This window comes from Vanessa atalanta, chromosome 25 (assembly GCF_905147765.1).
Source record: "Vanessa atalanta chromosome 25, ilVanAtal1.2, whole genome shotgun sequence".
In the NCBI taxonomy this organism is placed as follows: Eukaryota; Metazoa; Arthropoda; class Insecta; order Lepidoptera; family Nymphalidae; genus Vanessa; species Vanessa atalanta.
Window position 1 is genome coordinate 4,600,795 of NC_061895.1, and position 22,345 is coordinate 4,623,139.

The window sequence follows — 22,345 nt, forward strand, 5'->3', positions numbered from 1 at the left end:
TTTATTTTCTTATTCAGAGAATTATTAAAAAAATTGATAAATGTCTGATATGCTTATTTACAAGACTAATCAAAATGTATAATATAACAATGAATGATCAACCATCGCTTGCTTATTGTCCGTTTCATATGTTTCTAGTACTGCATGTACGGATAGGTAATGTAAATATGTTTAAATAAATATATGAATGTTTATAGTTCAAACGGAATGATCAGACATGTTTTGAGTAAATTTAACACAGGAATGAATAATTATATATAATATTTATGGCTTCCACGATCACATTGAACATGCCCAAATTTAAATCTCATAGATACCGCCGCGTCATTTATTAGTAAATTATTAAAATCGACATACCCTAACGAGATCGGTAGCCGTCAGAGTAATTTCGCCTGCGATCTCACGCATCGAAGACAAGATCAAAAATGTATCATTATATATTTAAGAAAATGATCGCCCAACGAGCTCCTAAAGTACAAGACGACCCGATGGTATCTACAAGAAATCGACGTTTCGAAATATATGGCTAGCGGCAATGACGTCACACCACCATTCCCCCGAGTCGGAGGGCGGGCTTACGGCAGCGTGGGCGCGTCCATGGTGGGGATGTAGTCGAGCGCCATGAGGCAGGCGAACACCGTCATGATCATCTTGGGCTTCCGCTCGGTGATGTCCTCGGGCAGCGCGTACACGCGCGCGCCGCAGCGCCGCGCCATCGATATCGCGTACTTCGCGTTCGCCAGTTTGTCCTGGAAATTTCGGTGATGCGAGTTTTAAAAATCTTACTATAGTTAAATGTAATGTAATAAATGTAAATGTATTATGATGGTCAAGTCACCAAGTCACCTTTCAGCATCGTAATATAATTCACAAAGTATATACGTTTAATTCAATATATTACCTCTTCAGTACCACCGTGGAGTACCAGGTCATAATTGATGGCACCAGGTTTGATGGCATCTATCAAGTCCAGCACCACCTTGCCATCTGCTAAAACTTCATCCTGAAATATATTTAAAACATTATCAAATTATGTATCTTTCTACAAACGCGTCCACAGATCTTTGCACATTCCTGTGACAATATATACTGCTAACCACTGTTTAATCAACTACTAATACAATTGCTTCAAGAAATGTGCCAATGACACAATATTTATTCAATAAAAAAAAACACAGACTATAAACATATGTACATTTCGAAGTGTTATTGTAAAATATAAGTCACCTGGAAACTCTTGATGGAGGATGTTTTTCCGGCGGAATTGAGCTTGGTGTTGACCCACTGGACGATCTCACGCTCGATGATGGGGTTGCCGGTGTTGGCGAGCCGCGTCAGCACCGACAGCGTGTACGCACGCATCAGCTGCCAGATTAGCGCTGGAAATATAAATTATGACAGATTTAACACATTGACATATTTTCATTTTATTTTATATTGCACAGTCTCAACTTATTATTAGAAATTCATAGGATTTTGACAATTCGGTAGAGTTACGAAATTATGGAAAAAATCTTTGTGGGAATATATTTAAATTCATTTAAAATGTCAATCTCAAAATATATGGCAAAATAACTCTATTACAAGACACCATTGTCCCAAAATATAACATATAAATTAAAAGGAAAGAAGGGAAAGTCGTTTAATATTCCTGCTCGTTTTGATAAACAATATAATAATAATACAATTACTACTTTTTTGCAATTAGTTGTAATATTTTAAATATTTTCTTCTTCTATTCGCCATCATACAAAGTCATGATCATTTTTGTTAATGTAAATCTAATTATCGAATCGCTACAAGATATTTACCAAGGGTAAGTGTTGCGTTTCCCTCATTGATGTCAGCTCCAGCGATACCAACTAATGAGAAGCCCAGTTGTCTCCCGAGTTCCACTGCGTAGTTGCAGTTCTCAAGTCGCTCCATGAACTTGCGGAGTTTTGAGAATTGACGGTGTACCTGAAATGGTATATTTATATGATTTATTTATGAACCTATTTATATTTACTGGTAGTTGATTTGTCGTTCGGATCTTGTGAAAGTTCTTCTGGGTTGGTATAGAGGTGGTACTTATGACTTCGATTCATTAAATAATTAAAAAAAAAAAAAGATTGTTGCCGTGTATTCAATTTAATGGGTGTGAAACGAATGAATCAGTTTAACTGTAGATAACTGAGACATTTAAGCCGAGATGGCCCAGTGGTTAGAACGCGTGCATCTTAACCGATGATTTCGGGTTCAAAACCAGGCAGGCACCACTGAAATTTCATGTGCTTAATTTGTGTTAAATTCATCTCGTGCTCGGCGGTGAAGGAAAACATCGTGAGGAAACCTGCATGTGTCTAATTTAAACGAAAATCAGCCACATGTGTATTCCGCCAACCCGCATTGGAGCAGCGTGGTGGAATATGCTCCAAACCTTCTCCTCAAAGGGAGAGGAGGCCTTTATCCCAGCAGTGGGACATTTACGGGCTGCTAATGTAATGTAAATATGAGACATTAAATCTTACAACATAACATGTATCAAAGTATTATTTCTTAAAATTTAAACAGAACATAATATAAGAATGTAAATTAATCTAAGGTCATTGATAATTGTTTTGATATTTAATTATATTAATAAGGTAACTTTTCCTATTTTCCAAATCATGAAATATGTATACTCGAATCGAACCTTCTTCCAATTAACAATGCCGGGCTTAATAATATCGTAGAGCTGGAAGATGACGAGTCCGTCAGTTAGGTCGGAGTACAACCAGTTGACGTGCGGAGCCACGCCCATCGAGTTCATCCAATTACGGTACGCTGGAAACAAAAACACGTTTATGAAATAGGTCCCACGAGAATAGCTGATAATTTAACAGAACAGTTACGGTAGGTACCGCTTGCCTACGATCAGTAATAATTATTAAATTTAATATCAATCTTTTCTGTAGCTTTTATTTGCTTTTATCAGCCGTGAAATTATTTATTATTATTATAAAAAGTAATACATACTCTTCTCTTCTCGTGTCTCATCGAGCTGGTGGTAAGTGTCGTTGTCTGCGGCTTGTCGTTGCAGACCAGGGTGCTGGTTGAAAAGATTGGCAACGAAGGCCAAGTTCAGCTTGTAGACTCCACCCACGACGTCGGCGGCCGTCACGAAGGCGCGACAACGCAGCTTGGCAGCCTGCTGCAGCATCACCTCCGCACGACGGAGTAGGTCGGACTCCTGGAAAACCGATAATAAAGGGTTAATAAAAAGAATACATTGAAAAATAGCAAAATAACCAAAGATAAATTTCTTGTACTTTATCAACCTTTTTTTTAAAAAACTAAATAATTGTCATGTTACAAAACCACAACTGACCCGCAAGGCATCAAGTGTGACTCCAGCATCATCAGGTGCAATTTGTTTAAGCAGGTATGAATATATCTCTGAATCAGCTACGTCCTGCTGGAAGTTGGTACAGCGTCTTGTAACTCCAGCGCTCTGCAACTGGTGATTAACCCAGCGAAGAAGGATTGCTTCTGGAGACAGAGCGAGAAGATCTTCGATACGTTCCTGAAATACAGTGTTGCCAATATTAATAAACAAATTATAATAAATTAATATATCACGAATATTTAAATATGGAATAAGTTTAAACATATAAACAATTAAAGGTGCGATTAAGAAATGATAAAAAAAAAATACAATTTTAAATAATTATTAACATCTCTATATAACGTTTTGATAGGGCTTATAGAGCTGCCTTTTAACTATAGTAATTAAAATTATTACCTGGTCATTGAGCAGTTCTGTGAGACCAGGACAGTGTTCCAGTGTGATCTGGTTGAAGAGACCAATACGAATAATTTGCCATAAAAGGCCGAGCACCAAATGAGGTTTGCCTGTAAAATAAATTAGAAATTATATATACAACTTAATATACTATATTCCAAGTATAAACAGAGAAATGGCTTTTGAAAAATCGATGCATTAGTTTTTTTCCATTACCCAATTTTTAAGGGGAGATTTACTCACTTTTTCAGCTTTTTATTAGTAACATATACAACAGAAATATTTAATTAACTTTGTCTAAGAAACGAAGAAATGCTAACTAGCTAACAACAGTGTCGGCTTTTGTTTTTTGTTTAAATCACAATTCTATTTTTTGCTTTAAATGTATTTTTTTTTCTTTCTATTCCTTTATAATAAAGTCTTACCTTTAGCCAAATCGTGGGCATCGATATTAACAATATTACAACCAATAGCCTGGGACGAGACCAGTGCCAGGGTGAGGTTCTCATGCTTGGTGTAGAGAGTAAGGTTCTTCTTGTTGATGGCCCTCTCGTCGATTGTGTCTGGGCAGGAGTGGTTGATTACTTTGCTGGAAGCATTTTACTCCATTAGAATCTTCGAGACCAGTGGCTTTTACGTTAGTTATACATGGGCGAGTTCAATAGATCGCAATTTAGAATTTGTAAGATGAATAAAATATTGTTAACATTAAAACATAAACTTGTTTATTAAACAAGGACAAAAAATTAATTATAGCTTCCCTTTTTAAATTGAGCACTACAACATTTTTAAAAGCTGTACAATTTAAAAAATTAAAAAAATCATATTGTATTTAAAATTTTAAAAACAATCTATTTGATTACTCATTCAGTTATTTCGAAGGATATTTAATTTACCGGTATACAAACAAAACCGATAATTTTTGTTAAATTCACACGTTCGATCCTGACCTATTTTTTTTTTTTTTCACGCATCGATTGGTTTTTGAGTTGGCACTTCTTTGTACAGATATGTTTATTTTCCAAATTCTTATAACTCTACGAGGATAAAATTCCAAGTATTTATTTTGCTTCAGATAGCTAGTTTAAGGAGTAAAATGATTATGGAATGTATTTATGAAGACACACACACGATAGTCTAAGAACTCACCATAAAATAAGACCATCTTTTAGCTTTTCGTACAACTGTTTGCCCTCAGGGTCGATAGGCAGTAAATGTTTTAAGTCTGGATCGTGTTCCAGGTTGCTATTTATCCAGCCAGAGAACGCCATCTGTTCTTCGAGACGAACTGAGTGCGTTGTACCTGAAAAAAAAAATAGAATTAGCCATCGATGTGATAATCGTATTAAAATGTAATATTTGATAAATGAGCATCTAATAGGAAATGGTCACCAGTACCTCATAGACGTTGGTACTGTTTTTTTTTTTATTAAATATTGAGGCGAACCTGCAAATGGACTACCTGATGGTATGTGGTCACCACCTCTCATAGATATTGGTTTTGTAAGAAATATTCATTCCTCACATCATCAACGCGTCAACAATCTTGGGAACTAAGATGTTAAGTCCTTTGTGCCTGTAGTTACACTGGCTCACTCACAACATCAAACAGGAACACGACAATATTAAATATTGCTGTTTCGCGTTGGAATATATTATGAGTAGGAGGTATTTACCCAGTCGGGCTTGCACGAAGCTCTACCACCAAATATTCATAACATACATGCATAAGGCACAAACAATAACATATTACTGGTGTTGCTTAATTCCGTAATTACTAATTATATTTCCGAAGCATACAATTATACTACAGGATTCCAGAAAGCGTCCTCACAATGACTAAATTAAAAAAAAATTAGGAACTTTTATGTGTAGGCTGGCTAATATGTAAATATAAATCAATGTCTCCTATTAAAATAACCTTTATATATATAATGTTTGTATGTATTCATACAAACATTATACAAGCGAAAGTGAGTTTATTTGTTTATTATTACGTTTTCAAGCCTGGTCTAAGTATGACATAGGGTACATAATACCCCCCCCCCCCCCCCCCCTTAATAACCAAGTACAAAATGATCAAGTACTTAATAATGATCTTCTAAACCAAACGAATTAGCTTCAGTTCAAATACATTCATCTGTTCATGAACGATTAATCGCTTTCATTCGGAATCAATTATTGATGCTATAAACTCGCTTATTAGTAGGGCATCAACACCGTTGCAAACATAGATCAATGTTTAATAGAAGTGGCACGTCATGAAAATATTTTAATGTGAATGTCTATCATTTATACATGATACACATCAAATTAGTTTTTTTACTAATTCTATGTCACGCATCGATTGGTTTTTGAATTGACACTTCTTTGTACACATATTAGTACTGTAAACATAGACCAGTGTTTAATAGAAGTGGCACGTCATGAAAATATTTGAATGACAATGATGAAATAAATCAAATTACTTATCGCACGTACTCTATGACACGCATCGAATAAATCCTAATGAGTTAAAACTTTGTACAGATGTTAAAACTTCTCAATTTTTTTTTTTTTTAATAATTCAATGACAATGAATGGCGACTATTAGTTAGAAAAAAGAAAGTTGAGAGGTGTCAAGGGACACCCGGATGGAACGAAGTTCCTTTCGATTAATTTGTGAAGGATTTGTAATATATTATTGTTTATTATTTATTATGTACAAAAACCTGTATACACTCAACAAAAATAATCGTCGCGACACCACACTGTTCAATGCGTAATAGAAATGAAAATATCTGGCTTGCTTTCTATAAGAGAGAGAGAGAGAGAGAGAGAGAGAGACAGACAGAGAAAAATGCGCACGGCGCACAGCTTACAATAGCAAGCAGTGTCGTTACCACTTTTCGTGAGAATTTTTTCCGTCTAGTCCCCTGTCACAACGCGCGATAAGGAACTTCGTTTCAATATAAAATAATATATTGTAATATAACGTCCAAAGCAATGGAGGATATCAATGGATTGTAAATGTAGATGTTTTTGTAAATAAATTTGGATGACTGGTGAAATGGATGAGTTGGTGAAAAGTAAAGAAATTTTCAATATATATGTATATATCTATATATAGACATATATAGATAGATATATACATATGTATGTTTACCGTCGCTGGACGCTTCACTCATGCCGCCCAAGTGTTCAAGGTTCTCCTTTTTACTGACCGCCTGTTTGAATGTACTGGAGACCTGTAATCAAAAAAGTTAGTATTTGTTAAGTGTTGTACAAAACAACCGAAACGGAGCTGCGTACATGGTATATAGATTTTAATTTCTATGTTCCCAACATTTATAAGTACGTAAAAATATATTTTTATTTACAAGGAATTCATTTTTATAATAATAATAATTCATACCTATATAATTTGAAAAATATAATTGAATGCTGCTTTTTCTTACAAAAATGAATACTTTAAATATAAGGTATTATAATATATGGAAGACTAGTTGTCACCCTTGGTTGCGCTTGCGTTTTAGATTTTATAGTCAGGTATTAGGAACAAAAAAATAGTCTGCCTCAAGCCTGCTTCATACCAGATATCATCAAACTCGGTTCACTAGTTGGGGCGTGAAATCGTCATAATAAACAGTCGGACACACAGACAGACAGAATTAATCTCGCATTCATAATATTAGTATAGATAAGTATATGCAACACAGATCTAAAGTCATAAAAACAGTTTAGTAGTTACCTAAAAAAATTACACTTCACGACTAAGAAGGATTTAATACTTTAATTAAATTCTATTATAAGCATATCCTTGTTACTTATGAATAATTGGTTTATTAATAATCCCTAATAAAGGGTCGTTTAATACGTTCTAACGTCTAGTTAACCCATAAATGACCTTTGTAACAATTTATCGCTATTGACTTCTCTGGCTTCGTATTGACACATTACATTAAGACGATTACGAATGTATTCAATCGGTTACAATTGAATACGATAACATATTAACACAGAGTAAAACAAATTGCTCTCTATCTGTCTGTATGTTCGTATCAATCTCAATTAGGCCGGTTGGTTTTTGTTTTTTCTTACAAACATAATCTATAAATATAATAAAATTGGAGTGTCTGTTTGTAATATGAAAATAACCCATTTTTACTAAATGCATATGTATGTATACACGGTACATATACCAAAATAACATTTTTTACAGTTTTTGTCTGTCTGTCTGTCTGTCTGTCTGTTTGTTTGTTCCGGCTAATATCTGAAACGGCTGAACCGATTTCGACGGGACTTTCACTGGTAGATAGCTGATGTAATAAGGAGTAGCTTAGGATATTATTTTAGAATTATATGTAAAATAATAATAAAGTCACGTTTTTTTATTAAATTCAAACGCGCACGAAGTCGCGGGCACAGCTTGTTCAAAATAAAATTGTTCCCTAAATTTGTCGTCTTGAAAATATGCTTAAGCCTATTCAGCCAGCTGGTAAATCCACCAGTGCAAATGTCTTAAAAATCTAATTGTATACGTAAGATTCATGTGCGTCGGAAGGTACTTCACCTGCTGTGCTTTGAGATTGGCACATAGTTCTTCGAATTCTGTGAGAGAGATGCCATTCTTCCTCGCATCGCCGTTCATGCTACCGTTGACGCCACGACCACTCTTTCCACCATTATCGTAATACTCTTCGATCATACAGCGAACCTGAAATATGAAATACAAACCTGAGCTTAGAAGTGATATTATTATATAAAATAATAATGATTTATATTCACGTGAACATCTAAGTAGGATTAAGGAATTTTATGTGTAGGCGGTATTGTCTTCTCTGCTTCTGCTTTAAAACAGATCTGTAGCCTTGAGAGACACATGGACATTTACAAGATTCTCATCCGTCACAGTTGGATTTCTTCACGATGTTTTCCATCGACACGACCACGAGATGAATTATAAACAAATTAAGCACATTAAAATTCAATCGTGCCTCGATTAAATTTGAAGCTGTATTTTAAGTCATGATTCTTCTATCCACTGGACCATCTAGGCTTTTATAAATGATAGTTTTTAGTAAATCTATATTTAAACTTATCGCAATTGAATTTTGTAAAAGAATTTCGGAGCGATAAGTTCTTATCGAAATAACTTAATTTATTGTGTACCTGATTATTTATTAGTATCTATGCATAATTATATGAATTTTATATATATATATATATATATATATATATATATATATATATATATATATATATATATATATATATATATATATATATATAATAAATATATTTTACGTTAGTTATCAGTCAATTTATCGGATTTTAATTAAATTTAGCTGATTATATAGAAAATTAATTCAAGCTCTTCTGTCTTTATTATAACCCTGTACAGTATAATACGCTTTATTTGTAGTTTCTTTTTTTAATGTATATAATTTTAAGCCGAGATGGCCCAGTGGTTAGAACACGCGCATCTCAACCGATGATTTCAAGTTCAAAGCCAGGCAAGCACCACTGAATTTTATGTGCTTAATTTGTGTTTATAATTCATCTCGTACTCGGCGTTGAAAGAAAACATCGTTAGAAAACCTGCATGTGTCTAATTTCAACGAAATTCTGCCACATGTGTATTCCATAAACCCGCATTGGAGCAACGTGGTGGAATATGCTCCAAACCTTCTCCTCAAAGGGAGAAGAGGCCTTAGCTCAGCAGTGGAAAATATACAGGCTGCTAATGTAATGTAAAAATATAATATTGACTCACCTTCCAATGTGGAATTTTGTATCCAACGCTGTCTAACGCATCTTTCAGTTCCTTTAAGTCAATACTGCCGTTGCCGCTTGTGTCGAGCTATAACGAGATAAATTCATTGTTAAAATGTGACCTCAAATAATTTATTAAACATTGTTGTCTATATTAATATAAATAACTTCGAGTATATAATAATTTGATATAATTCTAATACAAGAGACGTTTCTATTTTGTAATGCCTAACTAAAAAATCTGCTATTTATAAATAAAACTATACGAGAAGACGCGGCGGAGTAGGTTTAGCTTAGATTATTTGTATGTCAAAGCTAAGATCGCGTCGGAAAAATAGCGGCCACTACATACAAGCACACTTGTAAAGTAGTGTGACGTTGTCAAGCGTATCTATCACGCACACCAAGATAATAAAGTTGGCACGTTTGTGTTAATCCTTTTGTAATGCGACATTCTATTTAGAGATATAAATAAAGTAAGGGTTTTCGTATATAACTAATATTATTACATAAGTGACGTGCATCAATTTTATATTATTGTATATTATTTGTATATTACATAAAATAAATAGGAACTAGTGAACTGTTAGGTATTCAATTTTATCCAATAGACAGACTAATTTGCGATACAGGTTTACATATATTATCTGTTTTATATTTAAGTCGTGAAAGTACGCAGACTTAATCCACTAATATGATGATATCGTCGTGTCCCTGGGTCTCGATGGCGTGCGATTCGTAAATCGATAAATTTATTTGAAAATTGCGTTTCGTGGAGTTCCCTTACGTTCATAAGAAACTACCTACTTCATTCCGTAAGCCTTTCCTTTAACGCAAAATTCTGAGCTAAAAGAAATGAACATTTAAAAATAAAAGGATTCAATATTCAAAAAACGGAGTTAACGTCGTCTTTTTTAATACCTGAATACGCAATTACGTAGTATTATGCAGTGCTATTCTTTTTAACCACATATAAAAGAAAGAGACAGGACCATTCCAATATTTATTTAACAGCATCCTTAATCCGCAATGATATATAAAAAATGTAATAACTCCTAAAAATCTATTTGATATGTAAAGGGCTCCCCGCCGAAAGGTAACTTATTCTTATTATCTACATATTTGCACTATATACACTGCCATGGTAGTAAATAAGGTTTTTCAGAGGCTTTGTTTGGATAACTGAGCAGCCTTTACCGTGTCTTTGACCTTTTGACATTAACATACTGAATATCAAACCATGTTACCTTTAATGTTAATAGCGACGTAAAATTTTGCCATTGTCAAATGCTATCGCCCGAAAATCAAATATATGTAATAAATATATATAAAAAAATATAGTATAAAAATCTTTTTTAGAGAATAAGTTTTGATTGTATTGTCACCGCTTTAATAATCGCTCTTGTGAGATTAGGCGCATACGCACTAACCGGTAAAAAAAGTATTAATTTATATACGAAAGCCAATAGTAACTAAGGTAACCTTAGATGTCATGTAGGTTATTAAAACAATTAGTGAAAATAAAAATTAAAAAAAAAATAACACAAGGAAACCAGCAAAGCATGAACTCGAGTCTAGGATACAGAATGACTTTAAAAAAAAATACATTTTACAAAACAATAGCGTTTCTATATCAAAAAATAAATAATGGTAAGTGTAAATACCAACACAAACAATACATTAACTAAGCACTTTATTTTTATTCCTATTATTATCTACAATAGATATATTCATTACTATAACAAGGTCATAACAAATTGGAACGAATTCAATTCATTTACTTAATTAAGCAAACAGCTGACTTGTCAAGAGTGTCAATAAATCTTTCTTTGTATAAATCAATATATTGGTACATTTACAGTAAATTGTTTACCTTCGATATTATACGCGTATAATTGCATAAAACTGTAAGGAATAATGTTTAAATAATTGATTTATTAATAGCATAAAGAATTATAAATACGTAATAGAACCTATACTAGTATTTAAGTGTAACAGTAACTCAAATCTGTCTGTCTATCATTGGTGCTATTACGTTTATAGCATAGCAACTGTTGCTATCAAATATTTGTTGTGGATTGATAATTGTTGCATTCGATATATCAGTATTGTGGAGTATTATGCTACTGCATTGGTCCATAGCCGTAATTGCGCCACTGTTTTTCTTTCGCACCCAAACTACCGAATCGAGTTTGTAAAATTTGGTATAGGTAAAGCTTGAATTCCAAGAAAGGATATAGGCTACTTTTTATGCCTAATACATGACGACCAACCCCTAAAACGTGAGCAAAGCCGCCAAACATTCTCCTCAAAGGGAGAGGAGGCCTTTAGCCCAGCAGTGCGAAATTTACAGGTGCTAATGCTAAAAAAAAAATAGAATTTACAATATATTGAGTTAAATATGAAATAAGTAGCTTCATTTATCCGATTGAATTGAAACTGGTGAGTTCGAATTGGTAATTCGGCGCAATTTCGCAAGGTTCCTAGAAAAAAAAAACGGTGGTTTATTTTTCAATATAATCGGAAGTCGTAGTAGAACGGGTAGTTAAATATCAATAAAAATATTAGCCGAGACTGAAGATAAATTGAAAGGAATATTTTTTGGACCTTGTTATACCGTATTCGTTCAAGTCTTGTTTAATATTTATGGTAATGAGAACACTTATGCAGTTTTATTTTGGCGCCATTAAGCGTTTTTATCAAGGAAACCTCACTATATTCGGAAACTATATTTATGTTTGCATGCAAACGAGACTATTGTTGTGTGTTCAATGTTTTATTGTAAACAATTTAATTTTTTTACATAAATACTGATGAGGTAATACGGATAAATTGTGATTATTGGGAAAATTAGCATTATAAAAAATAAATCTTCTCTGAAGTGACGTCATTTGAAACTGTAGTCTTTTACAAAATATGGATAGAACGGCTGTATCGCGAACCGCATTTGTTCGTGTAATAAGCGATGATTGGACGATATAAACCGTGATCAACCCTTACATACATTTATGACCAAAAGATACTACTATGCCACATTACATTGCTAAGCATAATTTGCTATATATCTTTATATTGAGCCCAACTAGTTAAGTAAGGTTAGCTTAGCCGACGATTACTGTTTTTACTTTAACAATATTGGTAGGTGGATGGGCAAATAGCCCGTTTGATTGTATGTGGTCACCACCACTTATACACATTGATGCCGCAAAAATTACTGTGGATATTCCTATATGTTTATAATTCATCTCGTGCTCGGCATTGAAGGAAAACATCGTGTTAACGAGGAAAACATTGTTTAAATCTTTGATTATTTATATGTCTTATATACCGTTAAAGCTGAGAACGCGTCGAAAACTTGTGACCATCAATTTGTCTGTAAGTACACGCACACTAGTTAAACAGTTTGACTTTTGGGGAGTGTCAAAAGCTATCACGTATACCAAGATAAAAAAAATTGGCTAGTTCGTTTTCATTTTGTTTTAAGTGCGACACTCTATTTAAATAAAACATTTTATGAAAAATAGAAATTCTACTAAAACCAATAATAATTCCTAGTTTAACCAATTAAGCATAAAGCTTGTGACCAGGATCGATCCACCAGCTATCACCAAGCTAAGCGACCTTACATTACGTAACCAATTACAACGTTAATATAACGGAATGTTCGAGAATTTATGTATAACATTCGTGTATTTAAACATTCATATAAAAAGACGTAATAAAAATCCATTGATTCTGAGTGACAATTGAACAATAACATGTTTATTTATTAATATATCGGCGTAACGTGGATTAATCATCAGTGTTATGTACGATTTATTGTGTGTTATACAATCGAGACGTCATATATAGTATATTGATGATGTCCTGTCTACTGATTTCGGTGTATCGGACAATTCGTTCATCCAAGTGTATAAATGAAATTAAGGTGATATGGTCTTAGAAAATCTCGACCATGTGCCCCTAAACTTACTTTTAATTGCATTTTAAAAAATTTCAGAAATAATTATGACTCATCATAACTAGGATTATTTGAAGTTTTTTATTATAACAAATTAGCAATTTCTTATAATAATCGTAAGCTTTTCAGACTAATGCCACTTTCGAACACATTTTTTATTGCTTTAGAATAAGAATGGTTCATTGAAAAATATATAATTGTGCTCAATTTTCATTAAACCAAGTGTTTCAAGTGATTAAGACTGATTCCTAAAAAAACAAAAATTAGCACATATATGTGTTCAAAATAATCTATTCCAGAGGTCCCGTATGTCAACGACGGACCTCGCCTAAGTCTAAGGAATTTATCTGAATGTCGGAAATACTAAACAGTATCGTTAGTCTTATTTAATTCGAATTATCACTACCCGGAGCCAGTGTTTAACCTGCCGTGCATCACGTAAAGCCTGTTGGTGCTCAGCTCGACTCCTTCCCGGTCGTATCAGATTGAGAGAGGGAAATGAGAGTACACTTGAAATTGCGCACACAACTCTAAATGGATATATGTCCTGCGTAGCTAGGGCGACCTTGAGACTGGACGCCATATCGGAAATCTTTAAGGACATCATAGTAATTTCTGTTCAATTTAAACTAGCACTATTATACATAGCATTAGAATTATACATTAGCAGCCTGTAGATTTCCCACTGCTGGGCTTTTCTTTCTGGGCTAATTCTTTACGAGACGTATTTCACGTTACCAATACACATAGTTGTATGGAGTCAAGAATTATTTTACAAAACTGGAGAACTATATTCTTTCTCAGTACCATGACCAGCCAAGTTACGCTAATGATGGTGGTAGTTTGCTCGTTATAGACTTAATAATATTTAATAGTAGTTATTTTACCTCTGTTACACGTGAAGTAATCGTACATTGTTTATGAACGTGTGATTTCATCAGGTACGAACCAATTGTTCCTAGATCCTAATACATGTTTTTTAGTTTAACAATCCTATTTCTTCTTGATGCGTTTTCATGCAGGATAAAAAATAAATTGAATTGTATTTCATCAACAAACCTATGATGATTAGTTTAATTAATAGCTTTACATTTAATTTGATATTACGTAATATGACTATTCAAAGTGAAGCAACATGGTGTTTTAAATACATAATAAGTTCTGGATGACACATATGGATTTTTTGTGTATGTCTCTATGTGTAAACGGCGAGATAGATCAAATTGAATTTAAATTGTAATCTAGTAACAAATAGATTTGTTCATAAGTGTATAAACTTGCCTAAGTTATGCTCATGCTCTCACACACACCAAATTATCTTGTAATGTCTTGGTGTGTGTGAGACTTGAATAAGAGCAATAATAAGACTATATTTATTAAGTTAATTTAATTAAAAACATCGATAATTAATTCGATAACGTGTAGGGGCGTGCCTTCATAAATGAATAGCATTTAAGTCCCCAGGTGTTGTACGGTTTTATTACTATACTTTCTACAATTTTGTTGTTAGTATTTATATAAAAAAGTATTATTAACATTACGACCTTAAAAATATACAAATATTAATGAAAAGTAGTCTGTAACTATAGTAATTGCGTGGAATGGTGGCTAGAATGCTAGCAGCATTATCCCGTTGAATCGCAATACCGATTCTCTGGACAAAACACCAACCCTTCTGTCACCAGTGGAGGCAATAAAGGCGAGATGTTATACTTTTAATAAAGCTTTTTGCACTACTACTCCAAGGTCCAAGTGTTTCAAGAGCAAATGGGACAAGATCATAATTTGACATACGACACGAATATTTGGAATTATGAATATTCAATATTGTAGTTAATTATTTTATTACGATAACGAATAATAGAAACGATAAATAAATATGTTTAATAATAAAATGTTTTAAAGAAATATTCTATACAATTCAGTTTAGTACGACAGTATGACGAGTAATGTTTTATTAAAGAAGTTGCGCTCCGTTTGCTCGAAATATGGTAACAAGGTCAACCATTTGTAGCTAGTTAAACAGACATACAACATACACTTGTTATATTAACGTGAATAACGTTGCATAACTGAATAACGAATGCAACGTCGTTAAGCAGTTAAAGTACGCGTTAATTTAGAAATAACTATGTTGTTTTAAAGACATACATAGGTTTCAAATGTATTATATTTATGCGTATAATTTTTCTAGGTGTGTATGTCACTGAACTTTGACTATTTAGACTGGATCCGGTATGAGTTTACTTGGTGGTAGGGCTTTGGGCGAGCCCGTCTGGGTAGGTACCACCCACTGATCAGATATTCTACCGCCAAACAACAGTACCTACCCAGTGTTGTTGTGTTCCGTTTCCAAGGATGAGTAAGCCAGTGTACTACAAGAACAAAGGACGTAACAACTTAGTACCTAAGGTTGGTGACGAATTAGTGATGTAGGGAATGGTTATGTTTCTTACAGTGCCATTGTCTATAGGTGGTGGTGACCACTTAACATCAGGTGGCCCAATTGTTCATCCACCTACCTATACCATAAAAAAGAGTGGATAATTTAGATTGCAGCCAGAGTTGTAATCAGATCCAATACTGTTTTTTTTACCTAAAAATTATAATAAAAAAAAACACAGTACGAAGTCGGGACAGGCAGCTAGATATTTATATAAATATATATTATTTATTTCGGATTTTCCAAGTACTTACGTGAATAGTTAAAGTTTAAATTAAGGTCTAACATTAGGGCAACGATTTACTTGTCACGTTTGAGTGACGTTATGCACGAAAAAAGGTTTTAGTCGTGACACATTTTTTAATGTTGATAAGTCGAAGTACAGAAATTTTTATATTAAGCGACAATCTTAAATATCTATGTAACAATTTTAATTTAACAATAATTAGTAATTTTAAAAAAGTGTCAAGGATAATTCTATAATACGTAAGCCTAATTGTATGTACCCGCATAACACACAAACCACTTGATATATATAGCTATACACGAACGAGGCGTGGTTTGAGAACATTAATTAGAATACTATTTATTCCCTTCAAGTAACAGCCTGTAATTTCACTCCTGGGCTACGACCTCCTCTCTCTTCGAAGAGAAGGTTTGGACCTAATCCCACCACGATGCACAACACATCATTTCCTCACGATATTAAATAAGGAATTACTAAAATTCCTATTTACCCCTCCTTTTAAGCATATCACTTGTGTTAGCGGGTACGACAATAGCCCAAAGGGTCAGGATCTCAATTGTCGATCAGTCGCAAATTCTGAGACTTTTTACATCGCTAGGCGCTCCCTAAACCATTGCGTCATTGAAATTAATTATAAATTTAAATTAAGCACATGAAACTCAGTACTTGACTGGTTGAACCCACAATCGTCATGTTCTATCCACTGGGCTATCTCAGTCTATATATAAATATAAATAAAAATATACAAATATGGAATAATTAATGAATACTGTAATATATTTAAACTGTACTATGATACAGAGAATAACCAACATATAGATTAATATTATCATTGCAATTATTGGAGACACGATAACCTTCGTCCGATATCAGTGTAATTGAAAAGTACGCTGACCTATTAAAACCGCCGGACGTGGACCGTTCAGCTTTTAAGGTCAATATCAGATAGACAACATGTTCGTTCGCTATATATGTGGTTATATGTGTGGTGTTACGGATATTTCACTTCTAATTACTGAATTAATGTTAGTAGCATATAAGGCAGATCTTTTTTGTTCAGATTTTAGTGGTTACCACCGCTAATAGACAATGACGCTATAGAAAATAAAAACCATTCCTTACATCGCCAATGTTGGAAACTAAGATGTTATGTCCCTTGTCCTCACCCATCAAAAACAAAAAAATACTAGGTTGGTACTTTGGCGGTAGAATATCTGAGTGGATGGTCAAAGTCAAAGTCAAAAATCTTTATTCAATATAGAAGTGTTTGCACTTGCTTATTGATTGTCAAAAATCTACCACCGGTTCGGAATTTAGCACCTCGGACCTGAGAAGAACCGGCGAAAGAAACTCAGCGGGATATATTTTTTTTTCATTTTTTAAACCCTACCCAAACGGGCTAGCACAAAGTCCTACCACCAAGTAAAATCTAGCGGTGCTAAGAAGGAGAGCTCGGGTCGTGCCTATAAAACAAAAATAATTTGTGTAGAGACATTGGCATTAGCTTTCAGGAGTTTTGGATGTTGGCAGTTTACACTCTCGTGGCTCGAAAAGCAAGTAAACCCGTTGGTTTTGCGCCTGATCTCTTCCACTCATGTTGTATTTACCGTCCTATCGTGTTTCGCACAAACAAGCGGCGAAAACCCGCTTATCTTTGAAGTTTGTTAATAGAGGCTAAGTGCGACGCAATTTTCGCATGATTAAGCCCTCACGAACAAAGCGTCAGGAGTCCAGTGGCAGCTGCGTACAAAGATCATAAGAGCACGTGAACGTAACATATACTTACACATCACTTACGCTAATAACACTTAAGTAACTTAATTTTGACCATATAAGGTAATCGTCCTGATTCAATAAAAAGTATTATTTTCCTATTAGATTACTTGGTTTATTTAATCTATACTTATATTATATATGCGAAACTAACTCTATCTGTTGTTACTATTTCAAGGTCAAACCACTGAATCGAATTTGATGTCGTTTGGTATGAAGGAAGCTTGAACATCAAGGATACTTGAAGGAAGGATGTAGGCTACTTTTTTAAAGCCTACAACTTGACGACCAACCCCTCACACGAGTGAATTTGCGGGCGACAATTTGTTATTTATTTATTTTGGGTAGATATTTCGCCATGTCAGCAAAATCATAAGTATGTGTCGATTGGAGCTATAAAGGTATATTATGATGCTTACAATACGATCTAAAATTTCTTACGCTTATAAATAATGAATCGAGCTTATACTGGTTTAAACCGGAATACGGCAAAAAAGTGGGTATTGCTAGGTTACAGAGTAACTGGTAGATCTTCATATAGAGTCTTGACGAAGCTGCACATGTTGGTATTATTAAAAAATCTAGCTGAAATGAAGGCGATATATCAAACTCAAATTATGTTCAAGAAAAAAATCGATCGATTAAAAATTGCATAAATACTATTGTGACAATTAAACGAGAAAAAAGAAAATTTCAACTTTTTAAGGCAACTACAGGCTTCTCTTTTTGGTAATAATTAACAATCTCGCTATCTCTTTCTCATACTTGTCTTCGTGACTTTTGTTCTCTTTCTAAAAAAAATCGAATCATCCAAACTGTATTTTCATATCGTATGTTAGCTACGTGACCATTTAATGTATATTAAAACATATAATAAATTATTAATTAATTCAACATTCTAATACTAACAAGCCAGTAATCGGTAACACAAAGGAAATACCAAACCAAATAGGCCCAAATAGGGACAAACATAATTCCCGTTCCATTACAATGAAGTATGCGGTTATTCCTCATAGTCTTATAAAAATTACACTATAATAAGAACGAATGACTCATATCTTATATATGATTCATTCGAGGACATATCTTGTTTACATAATATAAATGTGTTATGTATTTAACATGTTATGACCGTTTTTGTTTCGTTTTCGGAACGCGTGAAATGCGGCCCGGAATATTCATGAATGATTTCGAACCACTAATTAAGATATTGTGAGTTCGGAGTTTTTGCTTCCAAAATATAATAGAGCAATTATTTACAAGCTTAATAAATCCCGAACTATGGCCCAGTAACTAGAACACGCGAATTTTAGCCTAAGGTTATGGGTTCATTGCTTGTTTATAATGAAAATCTGCCACAAGTGTATCTACCAGCGTGCAGCGTGTATCGTGCAAGTATTCTCTTCAAGTATATCCCTTGCCCAGGTGCTACACATTTATAGACTGGTACTGTATTTCAATTAAAATCAAAATTTATATGACTTTTGCCACATAAACTTGCTCATCAGTGAGGTAGTAAGAAGGTGCTCAAATAATAAGAAATTTAACACGCGCATTAAAAAGATTTAAATTTCTAACACTGTAATCTTAAGATAGATATCTTCTATGATTCCTCTTATTAAAATCGAAATGTTTTTAATATTTAAAAATATAATGTCACGTACATAATAACGATTAGTATAAAACAAACAATATATAATCACTAAGATTATAATAATTCAATACAACTTCTAATCTCGACACGGAAATAGCATTAATTAATTTGTTTGTCGTTTGATAACGAGAAATTCAATTTTCAGTCTTTGTTATCTATGTCCGTCTTTGAATTTGGAACGTTTCGGTTTATTTAAAAATATATATTATTTGCAAACTCCTTTGTACATTTATAATTATTTTAATATACAATGCGAATTATTGTCGCAATAAATTTGATAGGGATTTCTGTAGGCCAGCTTAGACGGGTACCACCCACTAACCAAACGTTCTACCAAAAATACCAACATTATTCGTCACGGTTTATTTAATTTTGAACTATATTTCTTGTATCATAGAAGTTATTATCGCTAGTTGCTAATCAGCTGAATGTATTGTTTTTAAGACTAGTACGACACTGTTTAGGACAAGTTTTAGTTTTCAAGGACGAGTAAGCCAAATAAATACAAACATATAATATTGTTAGATATATAGGTTGGTGGCACATTGGAGACGAAAAGAGGTTTTACTATAAGCATTAAATTTTGCTAATGTCTATGAACGGTTGAACTTACTATCTGGTGCTCCGATTACCAACCCTTTCTACTACGACTATTTACGTTGTTATTTTATAATGTGTAAGTTACTTTAGCTTATATTTTTTATGAATTAAATTTAAATAAATATTATTAAAAAGATTTACATGTACATATACGAACATAAGTCAATCAATTATAAATATAACAGAAGAGATTATACCTATTGCAATATTCATGTACATATTGTATGTATAATCTATGTTTATACTTCATCTAGAAGTTGGTAAGACAATAAATAGCTCAAAGGGTCACGATTTAAATTACGACGCACATATTGCTAGACTCACTTGTATAAATTGACCTATTAAGAATATTAAATTGATTTCATCGTTCTAAATAAAAGTATATCAATCTTAGTGAACAAAGGTACCACAGACAATCTCTGTACTATGATTTAAAAAGCCGAGACGCTTTCAATTTTAAAATTAATAATTATATTGAAGTTCAAAACTTGCCACATAAGAAAATTGCATTTTTAGTATCGATTTTACACGAGATTTTTTTTTGTATCCTTTAACTGTCTGTCGCTTCGCTCTGTCAGGTCAAGGACCCCAGCCGATGCTAATTCGATTAGAGACCATTGACCCAATACGTCAATGGCTTTGAATTATGCTTATCCAATACCAGAAATGATTTGTTGAAACTATTGTTTTGATATATAAATATATTTACAGTATCAAATATCAAGATTGATTGCTCAATAAAATGTTGGATTTTATGCATAATTTGTTGGAGTTTTTATAGATAAATATAGGTATTATTTTAATAAAAATGTTATTTACAGATAAGCATCTTTGCCCTTAATTAACTAAACCGATATTTTTTTTAATTTTAGTTTGATCATAATGAACACACATACTGATCGAAGGTCCATTACGGATGCAGATACTTGAGAGACCAAATTCGCTTCGACTCCAGAGAGAGCCGCGTGAGGAAGAGCTGTGTAAATAACATGTATTAAGTAAAAATAAATAATATAGATTGAAATAGATAGAATATAAAAGAACAAAGAGTTAAGCTATCTCCACACCGATCACCTTTATGACGAATTCGTAATGCTTAAACAGAATAACATAAGGAACCTTAACAAAAAAATCTGCGATTTAACAAATTCAAATTCTCAAGAAGTCTCGAAAGTTAATACAAGATAACATTACGAATAGTTTTTTCGTAATGTTATTCGTTTATAACGAATTTCAATCATTGCAGAATAATAACTTAGCAGTATCATTTAAAAATAATTATTGTTAATGACCAAGCTTATATATAACAAACTTCATTCTCATTCAAACGAATAACTAGGTACTACGAATCTTTTTTAGTCCATTTCAGGTTTTTGGTATCGAAGTTTGACTGTATAAACAATAGTATCTACTTTAATAATATTTTGGTGAATTTGCATGGAATTGGATTATAGAATCCTTATTCTAATTTTATAAATGAGAAAGTGTGTTTGTTACGCTTTAACATCTTAACTGCTCAACCGATCATCGTGAAATTTTGCATTCCAATTGTCAGTTGTACAAAAATGTACACTTAACACCTGCCCCACACACGCGGGAACTGGTTATAAATGAGAAAAAAAAAAATAAATAAAAAAAAATAACGATAATATAATAGTAATTATCCCGTATATGTATACCCGTACGAATTAAATAATCGCAAGTTTTTACCTATTGCACTCTTCATAAACAGTTAAAGACTGCGAATGTTGATAAGTGCATACATAAGACATTTTCAAACTAAATATTGCAACCAAATGATATAATAGTAATTATCTACTACATATAGTTGATATGGGTCGCCGATAAAAGCTATTGAAATTTCAAATGTCTTGCTAAGAATCAATATCATTTATCGTTATTTAATTTTAAACTTTATGTCAAATGAATTAGATGTCATTTTTGCTTGTTATAACAAAACAGCTGAATAAACAGTATGTTTTATTGTAAGGCTAGAATAACAAAATCGTCGTATGAAACTAAAAGTTTTAAGTTCGTATTGTTAAAGAAATTTGTTTTATAATTTTTAATTTATATATCTGTAATTTCATAGACGAGATGTCTTTTGTGTATCTTATATTTAATTGGTATTAATGTTCAGCCATTTTTTA

The 22,345-nt window shown here is 33.0% G+C and overlaps 1 protein-coding gene across 1 annotated transcript in view; it reads right to left on the minus strand.

Moving 5' to 3' along the window:
* Positions 1 to 22,345, minus strand: part of LOC125073665 (plastin-2) — a 50,155-nt gene that overhangs the window by 2,489 nt on the left and 25,321 nt on the right. The window contains exons 2-14 of the mRNA XM_047684597.1: positions 9,519 to 9,605; positions 8,316 to 8,459; positions 6,909 to 6,990; positions 4,913 to 5,066; positions 4,189 to 4,352; positions 3,764 to 3,873; positions 3,350 to 3,544; positions 2,998 to 3,211; positions 2,675 to 2,805; positions 1,812 to 1,959; positions 1,228 to 1,379; positions 902 to 1,003; positions 580 to 749 (exon numbers count right to left, since the gene is read on the minus strand). Coding sequence (XP_047540553.1) covers positions 580 to 749; positions 902 to 1,003; positions 1,228 to 1,379; positions 1,812 to 1,959; positions 2,675 to 2,805; positions 2,998 to 3,211; positions 3,350 to 3,544; positions 3,764 to 3,873; positions 4,189 to 4,352; positions 4,913 to 5,066; positions 6,909 to 6,990; positions 8,316 to 8,459; positions 9,519 to 9,605 — 1,853 coding nt within the window. The remainder of the gene's footprint in view (positions 1 to 579; positions 750 to 901; positions 1,004 to 1,227; positions 1,380 to 1,811; positions 1,960 to 2,674; positions 2,806 to 2,997; positions 3,212 to 3,349; positions 3,545 to 3,763; positions 3,874 to 4,188; positions 4,353 to 4,912; positions 5,067 to 6,908; positions 6,991 to 8,315; positions 8,460 to 9,518; positions 9,606 to 22,345) is intronic.